The sequence below is a fragment of the Eutrigla gurnardus genome (genome assembly GCF_963514095.1).
Source record: "Eutrigla gurnardus genome assembly, chromosome: 2".
NCBI classification, from domain to species: domain Eukaryota; kingdom Metazoa; phylum Chordata; class Actinopteri; order Perciformes; family Triglidae; genus Eutrigla; species Eutrigla gurnardus.
In genome coordinates, this window is record NC_139916.1 from 4,171,111 (window position 1) to 4,193,345 (window position 22,235).

The window sequence follows — 22,235 nt, forward strand, 5'->3', positions numbered from 1 at the left end:
ATGGATGCATGGATGATGGATGGATGATGGATGGATGATGGATGGATGGATGGATGGATGGATGGATGGATGGATGGATGGATGGATGGATGGATGGATGATTGATGGATGCATGGATGCATGGATGATGGATGGATGGATGGATGGATGGTGGATGGATGCATGGATGATGGATGCATGGATGATGGATGGATGATGGATGGATGATGGATGGATGATGGATGGATGGATGCATGGATGATGGATAGTCTATATATATATATATATATATACAAGTATATACAAGGCCCCCTTACCCTTCCCCTCTTTGGTTTTGGCTTTTTTGATCGGCCCCGGCTGAACGCTCGGCTGGCTGCTGCCGCTGCTGCCTCCGCTGCTGACAGCCGTGGGCTGCGCCACGGTAACCATTTCCACGGCGGCGGCCACAGCGGCGGCCACGGCGGTGGCGGACGCGCCTTTGAACGGGTTGTTGGCGCTGAACTCCCGCCACTTGGCGCCCAACACCGTCATCATCTTCGACATGGGGATCTTGGGGTTCTTCTTAGCGATGAGCGGCCTAAAGGAGAAGACGACAAACGGTTTTCTTTATTATGTCGAGACCTCCGCTCCCCTCAGCACCCGGAGGGATCCGGGTCCTGATTCGTTGACATCCCACTGCCCCCGTAAGGTTTTGTGTTTCGTGCATGTGTCTTGTTCACGATTTGTCAAGCAGCAGCTTGAGGTTTGGCACGTCGAGGCCTGTGAAGGATAGTGGGTCAGAGCGCCGAGTCCCAGAGTCCCTCCCGGCTGTCAGGCATCCAGTAAAGCAGCTGACTGCTCGGGGGGGAGCTCATGCTCCACTTTGTCAGCGCCGAGGCTCAGACGGCCCCAGGTGAGCCGGACTCTTTACACACCGACAGCTTTCTAGCACAAACAACAACCCGTCCCAAAACACTGTGAAGTTGTGAAGGTTTGATGCTCCGAAACAAGAAGCAGAGCGGTTTGCAAACAGGCAGATAGTCCAGAACACAATGAGGGGCTTGCCTGAGGAACTGGCTGAAGGCCTTGTAGTTGGTGATGGTCTTGTAGTCGTCCTCGGTGAAGCCGTACTGAACGTCTTCCAGACCCCACTCCTGCATCAGCTGGCCTGAGGATTTGGGCTCCTATTGAAATACAGATGGGAGGCATCAAAGTTCATGTGTTACGTTATATTCAATACACGCTTATTGTTTATCGTATCAACGATCGTCGCAATTAATTTGGAGATAAAGGTTGTTTTTTATTGTTGGACTGAAAGGAGTACGACGGCATGTTAGGGCCACTGTAGGGGGAGCCGAGAGAGGGGTGCAATATTCTGAGAAAAAAATCGCAAATTTGCGAGTTTCTTAAGTCGAAAGTTTGCGAGTTTCTAAAGCCAAACGTTTGCGAGTTAATAAAGTCAAAAGTTTGCGAGTTTATAAAGTCGAAAATTTGCAAGTTTATAAAGTCGAGAGTTTGCGAGTCTTTAAAGTCAAAAGTTTGCGAGTTTATAAAGTCGAAAATTTGCAAGTTTATAAAGTCGAAAATTTGCAAATTTATAAAGTTGAACATTTGCGAGTTTATAAAGTTGAACATTTGCGAGTTTATAAAGTAGAAAATTTGCATGTTTATAAAGTCGAAAATTTGCAGTATAAAATCATATATTTACGACGCTGGCGCTAGTCAACTTCCCATGAATTTATGCATTTAATTTTCTCATTAATACATTGTTGTGCAAAGACGCTAGCGGTAGTTTTCACTTGTTGTCATAGCTTGTTGTCACCCAGCGTTAGCGGAGACAAGCGACTTGTTTCTATCGGCTATATGTACACGTTGGACATTAGAAACCATTTTCTAGTCGGCCGACGTCAACAAGTCTCATTTTCACTGCAGACTCTTGTGGTTTCGGGTTTCCTCACAACTCCTCACAGCATTCAGCACCGCGACCGCCAGAATCATTTACGACGTTGTTTTTGTCTTCGTTTCAAATAAGAAATACGGTCGAAGTGACTCTAAATGTCTTGTGTGGTCTCCCGACGTGGAAACTCCAGCTTTGGGCTTTTAAAGTGAAACGGGAGACATCGTGTTTCTGGCAGAGAAATGAACTCGTACACTTTCATAGATTCTGGATTCTTCAACGAGGGTGAAGATGCTCATTTAAACCATGTGTCGCAAATTACTTTATATGTTTTCATACGTCTATAAAAATGAGATCTTTTAGGTCCATTCATTGTACTTCAATGATGTGAAAAATGACCACATTGGGAGAAAAGATCCTCTAATTTATTATAATGTATTGATTTATGTAACTTTTCATGCTACTAGCAGTCCATTTATGTTAAGTGCAAAAAGTTAACTGAATTAAAATTAATTTAATAATTTATTTGATCATGAATTAATGTAAATCTGTTAAAGTTCCTGGCGTATAAAATCACTTATAATCCAGTTTATTATGATTATTATTAGATGACGACTTCTATCAAAGAATCCCGAGACTCACTTTCAGGTTCCCGTCATCATCGTCATCCTCCTCCTCTTCCTCGTCTCTCTTCTTCTTCCTCGGCTTCTTCTCTTTCTTCTCCTTGGGTTTCTTCTTCTTCTTCTTTGTCGGCCCGTACGTGCTGCTCTCGCTCTCCGAGCCGATCTCTGGACGTTCCCGCTCCTCCTCCACCTCCGAGGCCTCCTCCAGGTCACTGTCCACCCTCGGCTGGATTCCTCCCTGGGGGGTTCGACAGTGAATGTATAGATGAATGCACACAGGAAGTGATGTATGGACACACTTCCTCCTCTTTTTTTTTGGATGTTTTGCTCCTCTCAGGTGAGAGAACATGTCGTAGTTGAGAGCAATCTCACCAAAACTTCCACAAATTGTTTGTCGGACACATAAGAAGAAACCCCAGGCAAAAAAAAAACACTGTTCCGCTGGTTTTACTTTTTCCCTCCTGGAAAGAAAAACATCCAAAATGTTTATTTAACTAAACTATTTGCGTCTGTAGTTTTCTCCAAGACTTCATTCATTGGGTAATATCTCATTTGCATGTTTAAACATGAAATCTCGGGGAAAAAATAATCACCTTAATGTCATTAAAGTCATCAACTGAGGAGTTTCATGGTGATATATTTTAGGTCAAAACACATTTTCTCAAACAGAATCCTAAAACCATGGTGGAAATTTGTATTTATTTATTTATTTGTATTTATTTCCTGATTCATGGAGCGATAACCAGAGAAATTCCTCCCTCGAAGCTAATAGGTCAACCAAATGAAACAGAACTGTCGTCCAGTGTTGAGATTTCAGTCCCGGAAATGTATGAAAATCAGCATATATGTGATAAGATAATCATTTACATATCTGAAGAGACATTTTCAGAATACTTGTAATAGAAAATAAAGTTATTGCATAGTACTGTGCCTCCCCTTACATTTGAGGAACATAAAAAACATAGAATCTATGATTATGTTTTAGAGTAATTATAATAATTGTTGTTATTTCTATTGTTTATTTCTAATTCTATTGATCCATTAATCCCAAGACGGTACGTCCATTTCACTCCTGCTGAAGTTCTTCTTTTTTTTTTGGTGGCATCCCTCCAAGTATTTGCACACGGCACCTGCCCTTGTAAAGTGTTTACCTCTGCTAATAATAAACAATAAGCCTCAGTCCTCCAATTTATGATCAAGTGGGGCTCATCGTTCTGCACAGCTGGGCCGGAGCAGGAAATGAGGAGAAACCGAATGTTGCTGCGTGAGACCCGGCATGGCCTCGTTGGTCACGTTCACGAGGCTTTAACTTTCATCTCTCTGGTTCTGCAGAAGATAAAGTCCCGAGCTCCGAAAACCATATTTGTGCTGAATGAAAGCTATACCTAATACCTGAGCTAGAATCAGACTCCTCTGAGGCTACACCCAAGCCAGATTCCCGGGTCCAACCTGCGTTTTTAACGGCGCCAAAAAAAGGAAATCTCTCTGCGAGTCAAGCAGGTGTCCTCTGAGGCGTGATTTCAAATGTAGTGATGAAATGTGGATAATTAAAATAGCAAACTCAATGACGGGGGCAAATAAGCGCGGCATTAATTTTGCCAGGGTGAGGGATTAACACTCCCACGGAGGCCGCCCACGCTTTAAAAACATATGCTGTCACACGACTACAAAGCACTTTGGAATAAAAGCTTCTTCTTGACGGCATTTGCATAAATTAAATTACGCTCCAAAGTGTCGCCGCTTTGCTAATATTATAATTCTTCTGCCTGTGATGAAATGAAATGAAAAACGATTACATTTGTGAGTCGAGCCGATGGGGAGCCGAGTCAGCCGGTTTCACGTTCACCTTTTTAACAACAAAGTCAAAAAGCCAACAAACAGAACACCTCCGGGGGGGGGCTATCGGCGCTCGCTGCCGATTGGTCGACGCTGCCTTTTTTTTTTGTTTTAATAAGAGACAGCTGGGAGGCTGTATACGGGTTTAACGGTTAACAGGTGTTGTTTGTGTGATCGAGTGTTGCATATGAACACAGTCAGTGGTGCATGCTCATGATTGAGTAAGTAAGAGGGAGGGAGTGTGTGTGTGTGTGTGTGTGTGTGTGTGTGTGTGTGTGTGTGTGTGTGTGTGTGTGTGTGTGTGTGTGTGTGTGTGTGTGTGTGTGTGTGTGTGCATATGTGAAGTGTGTGTGTGTGTTTTTTAATCACCTAAAGAATTTGGTGGGTTTGAAGAATGCATTTGAATTTTTTATCTCTCTTTTTGTCTGTATGGACAGTATGTCTGTTTTCCGTGTGTGTGTGTGTGTGTGTGTGTGTGTGTGTGTGTGTGTGTGCACGTGGTGAATTAGTGCACAGCGGCGTTGTGCTGCTCGCTGCCTGTTGCTCAGCAGGCCTGTGTGGATCCGTGGAGAGACTTACAGGCGTTTTGCTCTGCAGCGCAGTGGAAAGACTCACGTTGCCGCAGCGCCCGCCAACCCTACCAGCAGCCTGGCTGTGTTGCCATGGTGACCAAATTTGAGCAGTGTCTGGCTCCCCCCCCCCCTAACCAACCACCCCCCCCACGCCTTTTCTCTCACTTTCTCTCTTTCACATCTCGCATCCCCCCCCACTACATTATTTTCTCTCTCTCTTTCTCTCTCTCTGTACAGCTCTCCCTTTCTTTCTTTCTCTCACTCTTCCTTTCTATCCTGCCTATCTCACTCTCTCCCCCCATCCACACACACACACACACACACACAACACACAACACACAAACACACACACACACAAAATCTATCACAGTGGCAGCCAATGGAACGGCGCCATCCAATCAGACACGTTTGCATAACGAGCTTGTTATGCAGAGGCCTGTGGTTGCAGAGCTGGTGCTCCGGCACCCGTCTAGACAAATCTCATTTATGCATAAGAAGAAGGAGAGAGAGAGAGAGAGAGAGAGAGAGAGAGAGAGAGAGAGAGAGAGAGAGAGAGAGAGAGAGAGTAAATTGAAGATAGTAGATGGGGGATGGGAGTGGGGGCTAAGATGGAGGAGGGAAAAAGCAAAGAAGCAGAACCACTGTTGAGAGCAACTGCAAGGACGAGGTGGATCTGTGCAACAACCGCCGCCGCCGCCGCCGCCGCTGCCGCGGCCCAGAGTTCAATGTTGCACACACATCATCATCACAGGACCCAAAGAGGAGCGCGGCAGCAACAAAGAGGGCGATTCTACTTTTAAGAGGGCAGAAAATCAGATAAGCGCTGATAACGTAATCAAATTAGATGCTTCCCCGTAATGGCCCTGCCTTCGGGGGGAGAGATTCAGAGGGATGCAAGCAGGAAAACGAGTGACGTGGATCTTCAATTTAAGAAAAAAAAGAAAACCGAACTGCCGTAAAAAAAAAAAAAAACGCTTTATGGCTCCAAGAACAACGGCCTTCTTCTTTACAGCAAACGGCTCTCTGTTGTCTCACAATCCTTGAGAGGAAAGTGAACTTATAAAAACAAGACAAGAGGCTCACTTTAAAAAAAAACGGCTGTATTTCAGCGAAGAAATATTAAAGCTGCGAGCCCGTTCTCCCTTTACCGCTCCATGGGTGTTTTATTGTGGACAAACTGCAGCCTCTTCTTTTTCCAATAAAACTAACTGCCCCCCGTAAAATTCTTCCCCCCCGCGTGATTTAGATTTCTTCTTTTTTTCGTGAAGGGAGACGATATGCCTTCATGTCCACACAGTGGCTTTGAGTTTGTCTCTGACCTGAGACTGGGATGTGCCGCTGACAGTCTCTGACCCCAATTGACTTTCGGCCTTTGTCTGACACCAACCTATGGGGAGTGATTGGAAGTGAATTACAGCAGCGGTTGGCGGTGGCGGCGGCGGTGGCGGCGGCGGCGCCCCCGGTAAGGAAAGGGAAGAAATAATGATAGGGAGGTGAAAGGAAGAGATTTGCAGTTCCTGTGACGCAAGAGCAGCAACACAAGCAGCGGCGTCGAGGCAAAGTGAGGTGATGCATGAGAGAGAGGACGAGGGGAGGAAGATGCGAATACAGAGCAGAGTCTGTCTGTGAGAGTGAGAGAGAGGGGGGGGAGGGAGGGAGTCAGAGGGAGTCCCCCCCCTCATTAGCTCAGTGAGACCCAGAGCTCAGTGTTTACCACAAGCAGCCAAAGGGCCGGGTGGCAGCCGGGCCAGCCAAGCTCCTCACAGCACTGCTGGCATCTCCAGCCAGCGGAGGGGAACATCCTGGCTGTGTCGCCAACACGGGGCCGCGAACAAAAAACGCACTGGGAATACAGTGAATTCCTATAATCGCTGAATGAAAAAAAAAGAATTTTGCCAGGAAAAGAGCTGATTTCGTGTTCCGACGTTACATAAAAAGGTGTTGCTCTGAGGCTGACAAATTAAAACCCAGCTGCAGGTCTCTCTTTTTTTAGCTAATTGTCTTCCTGGTGTTACGACAAATAATGCAACTCCACGATTATGTGACCTGATTGGGTATTGTTAGCTCAAAATGATTTCCTGCGACAAAGTCAGTTTTGCCCCCAGGAGGGTTGGTGAGTTTTTTTTTTTTTTAACTAAAATAAACCTGCTGTGTGATACTAACTCTGAAGTTTAACTCCGAGAAGTCGGTGGAGACCAAAACAGAGCTAAAAGGAAAAAAATACTTAATGATGTTTCTGGATATGAAAATAGGCACCTGTTTGCTAATACATTCACCATAGTGTGATGTCGAGTTCGTGCTTTGAAGCAACATTATATAACACTTGAAGTATCACATTGATTGAATGATGAATTCAAAAGCAACGCAACACCACAATCAATCAATCAATCAATTAAGGCCTATTAATTTGCAACTACTGCTGCCGGTGGGAATATCTGCTGTTGCTCTACATTTTAACACTTTTCTGTGTACCTGTGATTATCACTGATGAGGCCTCCGATCCAGCAGGGGGTCTGTGCTCCTTTGCCTGGTCTTGCAGGACATTAACAGCTGATGAGCCACACCTGAGCCTGATTGTGGCTCCAGGTATAAAAGCTCATCACAGCAACATGGCTCACTCTCCCTTCTCGCCTCCTCTGTTACACATCAGTTGCTGTATTTGATTTGGACACTTTCACACAGCCACACATTACTGCACATTTGTTTGGTTCTTTTGGTTTTATGACAAATAAATGTCTATTTATTACTTTTAACTCGTCTGGTCTCCAGGCTTTGATTGTTAACTAAAAGTTAAATAGGGTTTTAATGCATACTTCACCAGTGGAAACATGAATCTGTATTAAAGTGGGTCATATATGTCGACGAAATGTAACATGCATTTCAAATTTGGTCCCTTCTTGACCGAGAAAACACATAGCGCATGTGGATGGAAGACAACAACTCCCACAATGCACAGCTCTGCAGGCGCAAGCTTCCAAGCAAGATGGAGGATGTTGCTTTAATTTCTGCAAGTGAGGCCCCGCCACTGGTCTGTAACAGGTCTGTAGTCTCAGTGGGTCCCACCACTGGTCTGTAACAGGTCTGTAGTCTCAGTGGGTCCCACCACTGGTCTGTAACAGGTCTGTAGCCTCAATGGGTGCTGCCCCCTACAGGCGGGTTGAAGACATGAGGAACTAGTGTTGTAGTCTCACCCCCTCTAACAAAGAGCCTCCGATGATGCAACATGAGTATATTTGCGTCATCGAGGCTCTTTTTGAGAACAGAAACACAGAGATCTCCGTCTCTGGGAAATGAGGGAATAACGACGACATTCAAACACACTACAGGGTTTCTAACACACAACGCTTCATACAGATGGGTGAAATATTCCTTTAAAAGCGTTGTGACTTATCGTAGTGATCAGTGATCTCACCATAGATCTGCTTAGATGGAGTCATGAGTGTTAACAGTGGGAGCGGCACAGACCCGACCTGTTGTTGGGGGAAACTAAAAGGCCGGAGCAACTCGACTGTGAAGCGCTCAGTCACAGCTCGGCTTGGCACGCCGGCCGTGAGTCTGACCTGCAGTCCCCGCCATCAACACCAGCACCGCAGGCACACATCTACACTCTAAACCGGCCCCTCGGTGCACACAGCTTGCACTGGCAGCAACGGTGACGCTGCTGCCAACCTCCTCCAAGCCGACACAGTCCAGCACCTCTCATTGAGATTGCACAGTGCAGTCCAGCAGCAAAACCACCGCCGATCCAATTTTGCAGAGACGTCACAAGAGTTTGGTTAGAAAAGATTCAGCGTGAGCCACGAAGCCGTTAAGTGTCCGAGGGTCATGACGGATTGGCCTTACCTCCTTTTTCCTCTTCTTAACTTTGGGCATTTTCCCCTCTTTCATCTTTTTGGGCTTCTTCTTCTTCTGCTGTTTGAGGGAGTCGCTGTCGGAGAAGAAGCTGTCGAGGGGGGCGAGGGCGACGGTGTTGCGCTCGCCTTCGTCATCCTCATCTGGACAAACGGAAACAAAAACAAATGATCTGATTAGGAACACAATGTTGTATATTGTACATGGAGTCGTTGAGTTTGTCGGTTCAGCTTATCAAACGCAAAATAAAACAATTTTGATAAGAATTGTTTGAGTAGTTTATCAAAGAAAAATGTAAAGAATTTCCTGGCTCGAGCATCTAAAATGTGAGGATTTATACCTCACTATTTACAAAATCATTCTATATGTTTGGACTTTTAATTTGTTAGACAAGCCATGTGAATACAACACGGGGAAATATTTTCCAACATTTATAGAACAAAGAATCAAAAAGAAAGAAAGATTAATTGATAAAGAACATAAACAGCAGGCCTCAAATACAGTAAAGTGTAAAGTCAGTTGGCTTGTTTTTTGGAAAGTAAAAACATTATGAATCGTTTGCCAGACCAACAGGAGTACTTGGCAAAAAAATAAAACCTCATCATCACACTTCATTGAGCGTGGATCAACTTTTACCCGTCAGGAGCCCAAATAGATGGAGCGCCGTGCCCTGCCGCTAAATGGCAACTCCCCGGAGGACCACTGAGGTATACTGAGCATATCTTGTGCCTTTTAATGCTTGCTGGGACTAAAGCGACCTGCTGCTGGTTGTCAGCTGTACTGTCTCAAAGCCGCTGTGTACAAAACATGTTGACTGCTGAGCGCAGCAGACTTCAGCGATGCCACAGTGGGTCACAGAGGAGGAAGGAAGCGAGACAGTCCCGAAACAATACATCACTATAAAGAGACGCGGAGAAAACACGCCCTGCAAAGGTCCTTCTGATCTCTTTCTACCCACTGTCTGTCTGCATGTATACTAGCGTCTGTCATGCAGACGGACTGGAGGGCATGAAATATGCAGCATGTGTATCCGAGTTAATCAGCCAACACTGGCCCTGCAGTCTACCACTCCCCTGGGTAGCTGGAGTGAGGAGTTAGAGAGGAGGGATTCCTGCGTAGTAGAGACACAAACCTCACCACTCGCCACTTATCCACTATTTAGCGAAGTACAGTGCAGTAGACCAGAGGCCCTCAAAGACCCCTACCAGGATAGAGAATAAACTCCAGATCCCCTCACGTTGGTCCCTTGGAATAATCTGACATAGCATGTCTTTTTTTTCTTACCTCCCTATAGTCTCAGTTATGTGAAAGAACAGCACAAGATAAATGTATTCTATAGATATGTTTTGTAGAAGAGCTTTAGATTTGTTAGATAAGAACATAATCTGCGATCGGTTAGGCCAACGGAGTCGTCCGAAAAACAAATGTTGGCATTGTACGTGTTTCTGTAAACCACAGGACACATTCAGCGTCGACATTTCTGGACCAAAAAGAGGTCCCATGAATATGTTTCATATTGGCTTTGTATCACGCTTACAGTAATACACAATGGTAGAAAGTATGACATGCAGAGATGTATACCCTTTAAGGTCCAAAAAGATAATAATAATCCAAATAATAACGCAATTAAGTAGAGTAACAACCGCAACAATGTAAATAGCGTTAATAAACAGCTGCCCTTTGCAGACTTTGTTAAGTAACAATAACTAACATTGGTTAGGTATTATAACTCCAGATTCTATGAGTCTAGGCATAGCCGTTTAAGAGCTATCACTATTGGGTTTGTCCCTGTGTGCATTTGCAGTCATGGTGACGCCCTTGTGCCGGACACAAGCCAATCTCACGTCCACATTTGCGTTCTATAGTTCTGTTCGCAATTTAAACCAGCATTTCTTAAGCTGGTGTAGGTGAAGCCCCAGGGTTCCACAATTTAGAGGGCTACACCTGTAACGTTCTCTTTCATATAGGCATCACCTTCTAAAAGCTGTCACTTGTGGGTAAGTGGCAAAGCTGGTGATGATGTAGTGATGCGGTCCATGCCTTGGCGTAACACCAAGGTCCACAAACAGACAAAACGCACACATGCCTTGTGTCGTAAGGCAGCTAGGTGCTGACTGACTGCCACGGTAAACAAACAGCCTTTGTGGAGAAGAAATATGTTGCGCTCTCTAGACACAGCACCGCCGCCGCAGAAGAATGGGATGGAAAAGGCCCACTAATCTGTGCTGATCAGATTAGAGGCGCACCGTTAGATGCGTTGCGTAAAAGCACCAGCTCGGGCAACGCTTCATCTGCCTGCCTGTCTTGCACGTTTAACGCTGAATGAAGGCTTAAATACGTCTCGCAGGAATAGATGATAAAGACTCGTAGAAGTCCCGGGACGCCGCTGCCACTGTCGTCCCTCCGAGCGGGACCATGGATGAGGTTGAAGTTTTCTCGGAGGGCATCCGGGTGACCTGCAAGAGGCTCCACTCAGGCTGCACTGTAGGCTTGAGTCATGGTGTCACACAGCCAGTGAGATAAAGGAAGCAGTCAACCCTTATGAGTGTGCGTTTGTTGAGACCTTAAGGGTGTAAAAGAGAGATTTGGCTGTGAAATTACCTTGTAACCGTCCTCTTGAATACAAAGGCATTTCAGACTGACGGCAATTCAGGACACGGGCCTTTCACAACGGACCAAATCGTGCTGCGCTCACCACTGGGTTCAGTGCACACCATGGTTAGCTCAGCAAGTCCCAGCATGCTGAGCTTCGGCACGGCACTCATGGAGCAGTGCCTACACTTTGCTGAGCGCAGCGAGATAATCTGTTGCAGAGCCACACCAGCCATTGGAAATAATGGGTTTTAGAGCGCAATGCTGTCATTCTAGGTGAAAAAGGATACCCAAAAATTATCTTTCTCCATAGCCTTTGTATCGGGACGTAACAGCATGCTTTAACTGCTGACGAAACCCAATCGTTATCTACCAATGTTTGAATGTAGGACAACACATGAGGCAAGGGACATGACATGGGATCTGAGCCTCTCTCCACACACCAGCGCTGAAAAACAGGGGGGGCTCTGGCATCCTGGAGAATGCCCACCTCTGCAGGGGCAGCCCCAACCTTTCCAAGCACTCCCCTTCAATGCCCAGGCCCACAATCGCCGCCCTATCTGTGGGAGGTGAGGAATGGTATTGTACAGCTGTCACAGTGGGGACAGATCCCCCACAACTGCAGCTTTTATGGAGAGTAGGTGGTTGTGGGTTGTGAGACCACAGCAGAGGGCCCCCCTGGCTACTTCTTGTAGCCCTCTGTCTTTCAGCACCCTAGACAGCTCAAGACATTTCCCACCGACCACTTGGTACTGGCACATTTAACCCCACTTAGAGAGGGACACTGATATGTGTGTGATGTCACTCTCCCGAGGGCGACCCACAACTGACCTGGAGCATGTTGTCCACTGTACCCTGTGGAGCATCTGGTGACATTGTTTGCAGCTAATTCGCAGCCATTTCCGCCGCTGTGTGGAGTGAGTGTTTGCACCCTCCAGCCCCGTGGGAAGGTTGCCTCGAAAGGGCCAGTGCTGGCCACGGTGCCCGAATCACCACTAACTAGCCCCGATGGGTGGGAAGTGACTGGGATCTGTCTGCTGCATTGTGACTTGTGTGTGCAGTGGCCAGCATTTGATTTGTGTGGAGGGTGTATGTGGGTGGGGGGGAGGGGGGGTCTGGAGCATTCTCAGTGGGAGCATAACCAGACTGGCTGAGAGGAAACTGCTCGAGAGAGGAAAGTAGTTGGCCTTTAAATGGCCCATTGTGTTTCCGTTTCTCAGCTGGAATGAGACATGTTCTCCACATCCTGTCACTGATGCTGTTGTTTGTTGCTGTGCTTCTTCGCCATCTCCGATTCCTTGCCTGCTTCATACAGATGAGCCGTGGCGTTTGAATGAGTGGTCCAATCATCCCACCCGAGGGGTTATGGGACCATCCACATGTGGAGCCAGCTCACCGTTTGCCAATGCCATGATTTCAGACACACAGAAGCCGAGTTGAGGGATATGTTGTATTGTGCTGCAGTCACCTGGGAAGCACACTGGTTCCCGTGGTCAGAGAGGTAAGAGTAAAGCGGTGTAGTTTTCTTGGGTTGGGAAAACACATCATGTTGTGATGCCCAGCCTGGAAAAAATGGGCCTTGGCAGCGGGGAAACATCAAGCAAAAAAATAGAGGCCTTTACGTGGCTTTGCATCCCTCACCATCATCCGCCTCCAATACTCCCATGGAGGGACTGGTTCCTGTCACAATGGTCCTCATCCGGGATAGTATAGTATAGAAGCAGCTGAGATCTTGCATGCGCGAGGGGATAAAACCCAATAGTGACAGCCCATAGGAGCTGTAAACGCTCCGATAAAACAATCCAATAAAACGCAAAAAACACGAAAGTCCTGTGTTTGTTAGACTCGTCCACCACCATATACCCTTTGTGGACGTGCTTGCTTGTTGTACTCATTTTCATACCAGATAACTTTTAATAACAGTCGGTCGATATACTATGACCCCCACCCTCTACACTGTAGATTTTAATAAAAAAAACTCTTCACGGACCCCCTGTCAGAGAGCCATGGACTCCTCTTTAAGAATTGCTGCAGTAGACTACACACTAGTTAATTCAAAGCTTTAATGAGTGGCAATGTCAGGCTCATTGTGTTTCCTTTGACCACCAGATGAAGTGTGTCATCCCCTCTTTAGTGCTAATTGGGGGTAACTCGTGCATTTGCAGCATTTACTCTCCACAGACGTCCGCACCAATTACAATTTTTGAAGGTTAGAAGCCGATAAAGGCAGGAAAACAACGGATGTATGTTGCTGTCACAGTATCTATCTATCTATCTATCTATCTATCTATCTATCTATCTATCTATCTATCTATCTATCTATCTATCTATCTATCTATCTATCTATCTATCCTCGTTCGTTCTACCTCAGACACAGCTCAACATACTCTCCTCTTTTATTTCCCTCTTTCAGGAAAAAAAAGCCTGACTTTATGCTTTCAGATTCTAAAACAGGGAGCTCTTTTATGTCTCAGAAGTAAGTCGCCTGCCAGGCAGGACTTGCATCTCACTTAAACGCACGGATGATGACACGGCTCAGATGCAAATAGAGAGACGGCTCTGGATCGCAGAAAGCACACAGTCCGTCACTCTGCACCTCTTTCTTTTCCGATGGGTGAACTATGAGTGACGGGTTGACCACACATCCCTGATTAGATCCACCAGACGATGCCGGACTGTGGGTCCCCTTGCTCCGTTTTTTTGGATGATAAATCACTCAGACTTGACAGTGATGAAGCAGCGTTACTGATGTAGGTTAAAAGTGCAGTTTTATGCAGCAGACCAGACTAATCCTCTTGTAGAAATGCTAGCGGCATGCTAATGGCAGGGTTCGTCTGTTGATCCTTCAGTCTATGACTTTGGTTCAGACAGACATTCATGGTCCCCAGAAGATGAATGCTACTGGCTTTGGTGATGCTTGTGACTTTCCTGGTCAAAGTTTTCAATTATCCCGTAGAATATGTTAATATTTACTGGATGGATTAACCTTCAAGCATTCATAGTTCCCAGATGATAAATCCTAATGATCCTTACTTTTCCAGGATGGATTGCCATGAACCAATACCTGTACCCTCGGCTGTACTTTGTGTTTAGTGCTAATTAGCACATGTTAGTATGCTAACACACTTAACTCAGATAGTTGCATTCAGGTCAAAACTCCCATGTGCCTGAATAACAGCCTCAAAGCCATCACAGCACATTAAAAATCAAACTAAAAGATTGAACCCATGCATAAACGGTCTCTCAGTTATGCAATTCATTTATAGGCAGAAGGTGTGACAGCAATGCAGTTGATTGAAAAAAAAAAGATGTCTGTGTTTAACACCTGCGTTGCCTTGTAATCTGAAACCTGCCTACGGCAAATGGCCTGTGAAGTCCCTGAAGGGAACGCCATCAGGGGAATGATAATCTTTCTGCCTGGTGAGTGGACCAGGCGGTGCCAGGTGTCAGAAAGGGGGAGGGAAGGTCGCTCAGTCATGTGGCACACGGAGGTCTGGCACCAGATTCTATTAGAAAATGGGACCAAAGCTCCACTTGGCAAAAAGAGACGTCTGTAAAGTGTAGACGGATGGCACACACACAGTTCTGACCTTCCTGCAAGGGCTTGGCCACTGGACTGACCCATTAGAAGGGAGATTCATGAGCGTCTCCCAAGTGAGGAAGCTGGAGTTTATTGGAAAGCACATTAGCCCTTTCTCTGTTGGCCCCCGTGTGGAAATGCCCACTTAATGTTGCCCGGCATTACTTGCTCAGGAGGGAGGAGGAGGGAAGGAAAAAAAAAAGAGCCATAGCTTGTGCTCTCTTCATTGATCAAGTGCTTGTAGCTTAGGCCCCAAACGCCTTCAGACAGAGACACCCATAGGCTATTATTAGAAAGTGTAATCATCAAAGTGACGGAAGGATAAAGACCAAATAGAATCCATTAAAAATGTATCATAGACAATATATGCACAGGCTCCTAATGCGTGCAATGTAACGCCGATATAAAAACAGACTGGAATGCTGCACCACTCATCTGCAAATACGCATTAAAGAAAACGGCTCTTTGATGCAAAGGCTTTGTGCACGCGCAGCAGGAAAAAAAATGGTGTCAACTTTCACAGTGATGCATCCAAAAATAGACCCCCTTTTTCCAATTGGGGATAACATTTGTAGGCACACAAAAGCCCACGATAATCTTTCCATTTTAGGGGGAAGAGCAAAACAATTAAAGCAAGAAAGCACAATGGAACAATCTGTGACAGTGTGAGCACCCCCCGAGTAAAACAAAGGGAATTAGGACACTTAACATGCCACAACAAATGAAGGCTGTGATAGGATAGCTTTTAGGTGTCTGAAATCCCCCCCCCCCCCCCCCCCCCCCTCCCTCAGGCTGTGCTTCTACATCATTGCGTTTTAATTGCGTGGAAGCATCTTGACGCTGGGAAAAATGTGACCTGGATCCCCGGCCTTGTCTGTCACTTTGATGCCTGTCGACGGAGGTCATAAACTGTCTGAACGCTGCTTCCTCGTATCGGCGGCGGAACAATGGATTTGCAAGACTTCATCACAGTCCGTGATGTGATAAAAAAAAATGAAAACTGGAGACGGCAAAGACCTTTTACCGCTGGAAAAGACGTGATTTATCAAGGCAAATACATTCCAACATACAGTAGTGTGCATTAAGCTGCACTCGCTTTCCATCGTGAGGGGATCTCTGGCTTTAAAAACTCCCCTTTGGGATGTTTTTTAGCCAACAGCGGAAAGAATACAACAAATGACATCAAGGCCGACGTAAATCAGTTTCCACTGGCACGTGACAGTGTTTTGACTTTTTTTTTCTCGCTACTCTCACATCTTCACTCGCCTGCCACAATCAGTCGCACCTTCTCCCCTCTCTCTTCCACATATTTAACCAACTATGGTGGTTATTGGGGACACGCATCATCAGTGCTGGTGTCCTCCCTCAGGCTAACGGCTGGCAGTCAGAGAGAAACCATGCTTCTTCATCTGCTCCTCTGCTGCACACCATCCAATGCAGGATTTGTGGTATTAATCTGGTTTATGAGAAACACTCTGTGTGTGTGTGTGTGTGTGTGTGTGTGTGTGTGTGTGTGTGTGTGTGTGTGTGTGTGTGTGTGTATGTGTAAGAACCTTAGATTTCTTTCATGAGCAAATCTTATGTTTTAGAAACGGATAATAATGATGTGCCAATGATGTAAGCGTTGCTGTCATGGTACAAAACACACCAGCGTTTGAGGCTGAAGACCTTTTTCTTAATAACGAGCATGAAAAATGAGCAAGAAATGCACCATGGCAACCGTGTTGGTGAAATGTATTCATTCGTTTGCGTCATTTTTATCTCGATGTGTTTCTTTTTTTTTTTTTTTTTTTTTGCTTTTGTCTCAAAACCAGAAACTATGCCACGTTGGACCGCATTCAGGACCTGGTTTGACCGAGATGTCCAGTTCGTAGGCTAGTTTAAGCACACGTCAAAGAAAACCGGACTGGGACTTCCCTATCTGACCCCAGGACAGTGAATGACACCTGCCACACACACCAAGGCAACAGCCACAAGTTGATAATTAGGGCATCTCAACACCCCCATGCCTTTTTTTTTGTATTTTTAGTAATATATGTCATGCATTCTACATTTGCTGCAGATTGCCCCCCAAAGCCTCCACTTTGGACTGAATGAGTAATGTGTCATGAATGTGGGTTACAGTTAATTTCAGTTAGTGCAACGACCTGGAGCTGGAGGAGGGGGGGGCGTCGCGTGTGACCTCACCGTGGTCGCCCACAGTGCAACGGGATCGAGGCAACTCGACGTTAAGCACTGTTTACTGTTGGCCGACACGTGGTTTTCACACCTCTGCGGCCACGCAGCGACTCGAAAAACAGGGAAAGTTGGAGGCATAAAAAAAAACACGGATGTTGTCACCGGAGCCCGTTTCTGCTTTTCACGCACACGCATTGATTGTGAACGATGACACAGCGTCCAATGCATTTAAACAGCTAGAAGGGAGAAAAGCCTCGTGTACGCGCATGCATGCAGCCCGCGATATAAAAACACACATGCACCCGGAGAAGAAGAAGAAGAAGAAGAAGAAGCATGCAGCGGAGGGTTTTCATCATGCCACAGCTTTAAAAAAAAAAGCCCACCTTTAAGACACTAAGGCAACAACAAACCAAAAAATAAAATAATAGCATGACTCTGCTTATTGCACCCCACCCCTCCTCCTCCCCTCCGGTCTCAGGAACGCAGGACAAGCCCTTTTCCCCGCATTCAAGGCGTAGCGGCGCAAAATATAATCTGAAGGACACCCCCTCCTCCCCCAAGCCCACCTCCCTCCCCCCCTTCCCCCTCACCTGGTATATCGTCTTCAAAATCCATGTCGTCCTGTCCCTCGTCTTCATTACTCAGCGACCCCGGCATCTTTATCTCATAGCCCCCCAAACCCCCTTTTAGACCGAGAATACTGAAAGTTAACCCTCCAGACGCCGCAGCCCAGTCTCTGTCTTCACCCAAAAAGAAATGTAGCGTCGCTCAGCTAAAGAAGAAAAAAAAAAAAATTTTTTTTGCTTCCAGTGAATCCTCGGCTTTCTCTCCACGTAAAATAAAAAAATTATAAATATTAAAAAAAAACATTTATATTATTTCCCACTGATCTCTATCCAGGTCTTCCAGTCTGAAAAATAAGAAAGACAAAAATGGAACACACATGCCCAGATTGTGACGTCTGGTCTGTTGCCATGACGATGCATCCCATAATTTCACCCACAACTAGTTAGTCGTGCTCTCCTTAGTTACCACTTTAACTAGTAGTGTGCGTTAAAAAAGGGAGGGGGGGGGGGGGAGGGAAAGAAATAGCCGCTAATATGCGGATCCGGTCCCGCGTCTGTCGCCTGCACGTTTCCCTCTTTTTGGAAGTCCGGAGAATAGAGAGAAACTTCTGCTGCTTCACTCACAACCTTTACTCCAAATGTGATGCCGGGGCTGTAGGCGGAACAAACAATTTGTTTTAATTTGTCTTAAAACGATTATCTCAAATCACACGTTTGGGGTTTAATTTACACTTTTAATTAACGCCTAGAAACCCTGATGTGGAAATATAACCTGACTCTTAAATCCGTTTGTTCCGCAAACTTGCACTTTTTTTTTTTCCAGGAAAGGGGAAGAAAAGGGAAAGTGTAGCCTGGTGACTGCATGCAGCGAGGAGTCCTGACCGCCTAGTGGTCTAACTGTTGTCAAGGTTACCACAGCTGTAACACAGGATGCCCCACAGAGATCAGCAGACGAGCTGCAGCTCCGCTTCGTGTATCAACAAACACACATCCAGAGTCCTGACTGAGTAGTCTGCAGGGCAGTTTCACTTTACATTGTTCCTATTTCAATTACATGTATTCTATTAACATAAAACACTATCATTTTAAATGTTGTGTTAATGCATTTTTGCATCACTGGCTCAGATTTCTGTACATTAAATATTCAGTTAGGTCCAAAAAAAATAAAAAGGTACCAAAATGATGAAAATTCTGTCTAGTGTCTAGGTTAATGATTGTTTGAATTGTGCATCTAAATAATAAGAATAAAATTGTGAGGCTGTTTGAAGCCTAGAGACAATTAAAATCCCAATTTTTTTTTAAAAAATTAAAAAAAAGAAAAAAAAATCTTGTTTAATACGATTGAATTGTGCAAATAATAAGAATAAAATTGTGAGCCTGTGTGAAGCCTAGAGACAATTAAAATCACAAAAAAAATTAAAAAGGAAAAAAAAGAAAAAATCTTGTTTAATATGATTGAATTCTGCAAATAATAAGAATAAAATTGTGATATCGCGTGTGACGCCCAGAGAACAAACAATTCAAATCACATTCAATAAATAAATGCCAGAACACATTTTCTTCTCCCTCTTTTTATTTTATTCAAAAGGGGTGTGAAGTTTAATCTTCATCCTCCTCCTCCTCCTCGTCCTGGTTGATCTGGAAGTAGCGCAGCTCGTAGCTCTCCTTGGTGTTAGCCACGACCCGCAGCCAGTCCCTGAGGTTGTTCTTCTTCAGATATTTCTTGGTGAGATACTTCAGGTACCTGCAGGAGGAGACGACGAAGAGGAGGCAAACCGTCAAAGTCGTGTTCATAGATTCATCACGGTGAATGTGATGCAAATCAGTTTGTATTATTTTAATGCACTCAGACACACAAATGGGTGTCGACTCAACATTTGCATTTAGCTATAATGCAATAAACAAATTTAAAAATAGGGTAGATCAAGTGTTTATTTTAAGCATTTTTGGGTAATTTAAAAAATGAAAAGCTGTTTCCATATGACTTATTGAACTTATATATTTGGGTAATCTGAGAAATAGATGGCAGACATATGCAGAGTAGAGGTTGCAAACAATTATACGACATGACAATGAACATCTCCCAGTGACCATTTCCAGTCATGTCATAATACAAAGTGCTCATTTGACAATGAAAGTGGGAGAGTCACCCTCTGGTGGTGGTGTTCCTAGCTCAGACACGACATCTGTTTATACAAAAAAAAAAAGTGTAATTTATGTAAATTAAGGCTCGTTTTTTATTCATCTACCGAGCAACTTGAAAATTGGGATGATTTTAAAAGGCGCCATCTGCGGCACAAACTGTCAGAACGAAGTGTATTTTAGTCCCGTTTCCCCTCCACTTAACGACCCACGCAGAGTGAAAATGGATTTTTATTTGTGGTGCTCAACGGCAACATCTCCTTCCAAACACAAAGACAAGTCTACGGGCTGAGAAGTGAGAATAGAACGGAGCCATTGTCCGCGTTATTAGTAACACCTGGGCTTTTTCTACGAAGACGACTCGAGATGTCTGCTGTGAAAAGGCCTGTGTGTGTTTTTATTGTATTCTTCAACATGGATTAGTTCCTGATGGAAATATTTAGTAACGCTTCGATCACCACAAACAAAATTCCACTTCCATTATTTGAATTCAAGTGCAGCAATGACACTCAAGATATACAAGTACAAGCAAAACGAGCTGCAAGAGAAGACCTTCATGAAGGGAGGTGCAGAAATCGACTTATTTGGTGGAAGTGAAAGACGAGGAGTGAAAGCTACTTTGAGATGCATCACTTTCCAATAAATAAAATACATTTTGACAGTCACCCAGGGTTCATCCACATCGTTACCTCCGTAACTTGTATTACTACAAGTCTGACCACAGCAGTGTTTATTTTTTACCTCTTTGAGAAAGGAACTTCAGAGTTCACTGCGATTTTGCTCTTGCTCCTTTCGATGGACACCACACCGCCGCCAAGGCTTCCTGCTTTGCCGTTCACCTTGATGCGCTCCTGCAGGAACTGCTCCTGTGAGGTGTAGAGGAAACACGGATAAAGAGTCCGTTACGAGCACCGACAGCTGACACATTGCCGTTGACATTCTGGTTAGTTTCCATTAAGATTGCGCCGGACAATGGTGTCCTTTCCCCCCCCTCGTCTCCTCAACTGACTGCAACCATTACATCAAATGACCAGGGAGTGATTTCACCCGACGTGGCAGAGGGGTTTGACACTTAGAGGGAAGGGGAGGGGGAGATCTACTCACAAAGTTGGCAGCGTCCATGATGCCATCCTCCACGGGGTGCGTGCAGTCCAAGGTGAACTTCAGGATCTGCTTCTTCCTCTTCCCACCCTGCTTCCGAACCACCTGCTTCTTCTAAAAACGCAGGAAAGGTAACGTTTAGAGGATTACTCAAACCCACACAGACAACCATCAATGCACCTCGGAAACAGCTGTCAGAAGTGGGAAGTACAAATACTTCATTACTGTACTTTGAGGAGAATTATTGATTATTTTTCTTATTAACGACACAAGATTCAGTTAGCCTTGTAAGGGGGGGAAAGCCAGTAGAAATGTCCTTAATATGGATACTTTGAGTACATTTCAGAGGCTGGCCTTTTTACTTTTACTTGAGTGAAGTTGAACCAGTACTTCTACTTTTACCAGAGTATTTCTGAACACAAGTATCTGTACTTCTTCTTTTAGTCTTTTTTAACACAAGTATATGTACTTCTACTTTTACCAGAGTATTTCTGAACACAAGTATATGTACTTCTACTTTTAGAGTATTTTAGAACACACCCATCTGTACTTCAACTTTTACCAGAGTATTTTTTAACAGTTATCTGTACTTCTACTTTTAGAGTAGTTTTGAATACATGTATCTGTACATCAACTTTTACCAGACTATTTTTTAACAGTTATCTGTACTTCTATGAGTATTTTTGAACAGAAGTATCTGTACATCGTCTTCTACCAGATTATTTCTGAAAAAGGGTATATGTACCTCTACTTTTACAACACACCTATGAGTATTTTTGAACAGAAGTATCTGTAATTCTAGTTGTAGTGTATTTTTTGACGCAAGCATCTGTTCTTCTTGAGAATAGTGTGTACTTTTGACACCTCTGGCTAATGGGCCGCATTAAAAGTAACTAATCTGCTGTGTCACCATACTATGACTGTTGTAAAATGTACGTGACACATTTAAAAGTAAAGACCTTCAAATCCTCGATTACCCAGAAAGCTTTTCTTGCGATGTCACACTGCTAGCTAACTAGCTAGCTACCGTTAGCATGTTGGTTAGCCCCAACGTGGCTTTAGCCTACACAGTAAACAACGCTGATTAAACACCAAAGAGGCTAACACATCCGCGGCTGCAGTGTTACGGCACTTCGAGTACCCGCACTTGGGCAAAAGACACGTTTAGAACACGACGTATGTAGTTTATTCGCTCGTGTCGCTACTCACAATCGGGGCCATGGCTGACGCGATCGGCAAAAAGGAAGGAGCCGAGGCGACGCAGGAGCTATAACGCAGCTCCGCGACATCGATCCGATCGACTTCTCTGGGATCGATTAAGGAAAGTTTGGCTTCCTA

At 45.0% G+C, this 22,235-nt stretch overlaps 2 protein-coding genes across 5 annotated transcripts in view; both read right to left on the minus strand.

Moving 5' to 3' along the window:
* chd5 (chromodomain helicase DNA binding protein 5) overlaps positions 1-17,856 on the minus strand; it is a 43,475-nt gene extending 25,619 nt beyond the window's left edge. For 3 of the 4 annotated variants that reach the window (XM_084033206.1, XM_084033205.1, XM_084033207.1), the window contains exon 1: positions 297-552. In XM_084033206.1, coding sequence (XP_083889332.1) covers positions 297-522 — 226 coding nt within the window. In that variant the 5' untranslated portion in view covers positions 523-552. Of the gene's footprint in view, positions 1-296; positions 557-1,023; positions 1,143-2,497; positions 2,717-8,729; positions 8,882-17,678 lie in introns of those variants that run through there. The other variant, XM_084033208.1, reaches the window with a different exon arrangement.
* Positions 17,857-19,223: 1,367 nt separating this feature from the next.
* On the minus strand, positions 19,224-22,202 carry rpl22 (ribosomal protein L22). Its single transcript, XM_084033823.1, has 4 exons — positions 22,107-22,202; positions 20,901-21,011; positions 20,538-20,662; positions 19,224-19,398 (listed from the first exon to the last, which is right to left on the minus strand). Exons 1-4 carry the CDS (start codon positions 22,116-22,118, stop codon positions 19,254-19,256), a joined length of 393 nt encoding a protein of 130 aa, XP_083889949.1. The 5' UTR covers positions 22,119-22,202; the 3' UTR covers positions 19,224-19,253.
* Between the last annotated feature and the right edge of the window lie 33 nt (positions 22,203-22,235).

Bases quoted from the DNA above. Each gene is read 5' to 3' on its own strand.
- rpl22 (XM_084033823.1), bottom strand. The intron at 20,663-20,900 runs GTGAGTAGATCT...TACACCTCACAG, and splicing joins TCATGGACGCTGCCAACTTT to GAGCAGTTCCTGCAGGAGCG. The intron at 19,399-20,537 runs GTAAAAAATAAA...CTCCTCCTGCAG, and splicing joins GAAGTTCCTTTCTCAAAGAG to GTACCTGAAGTATCTCACCA.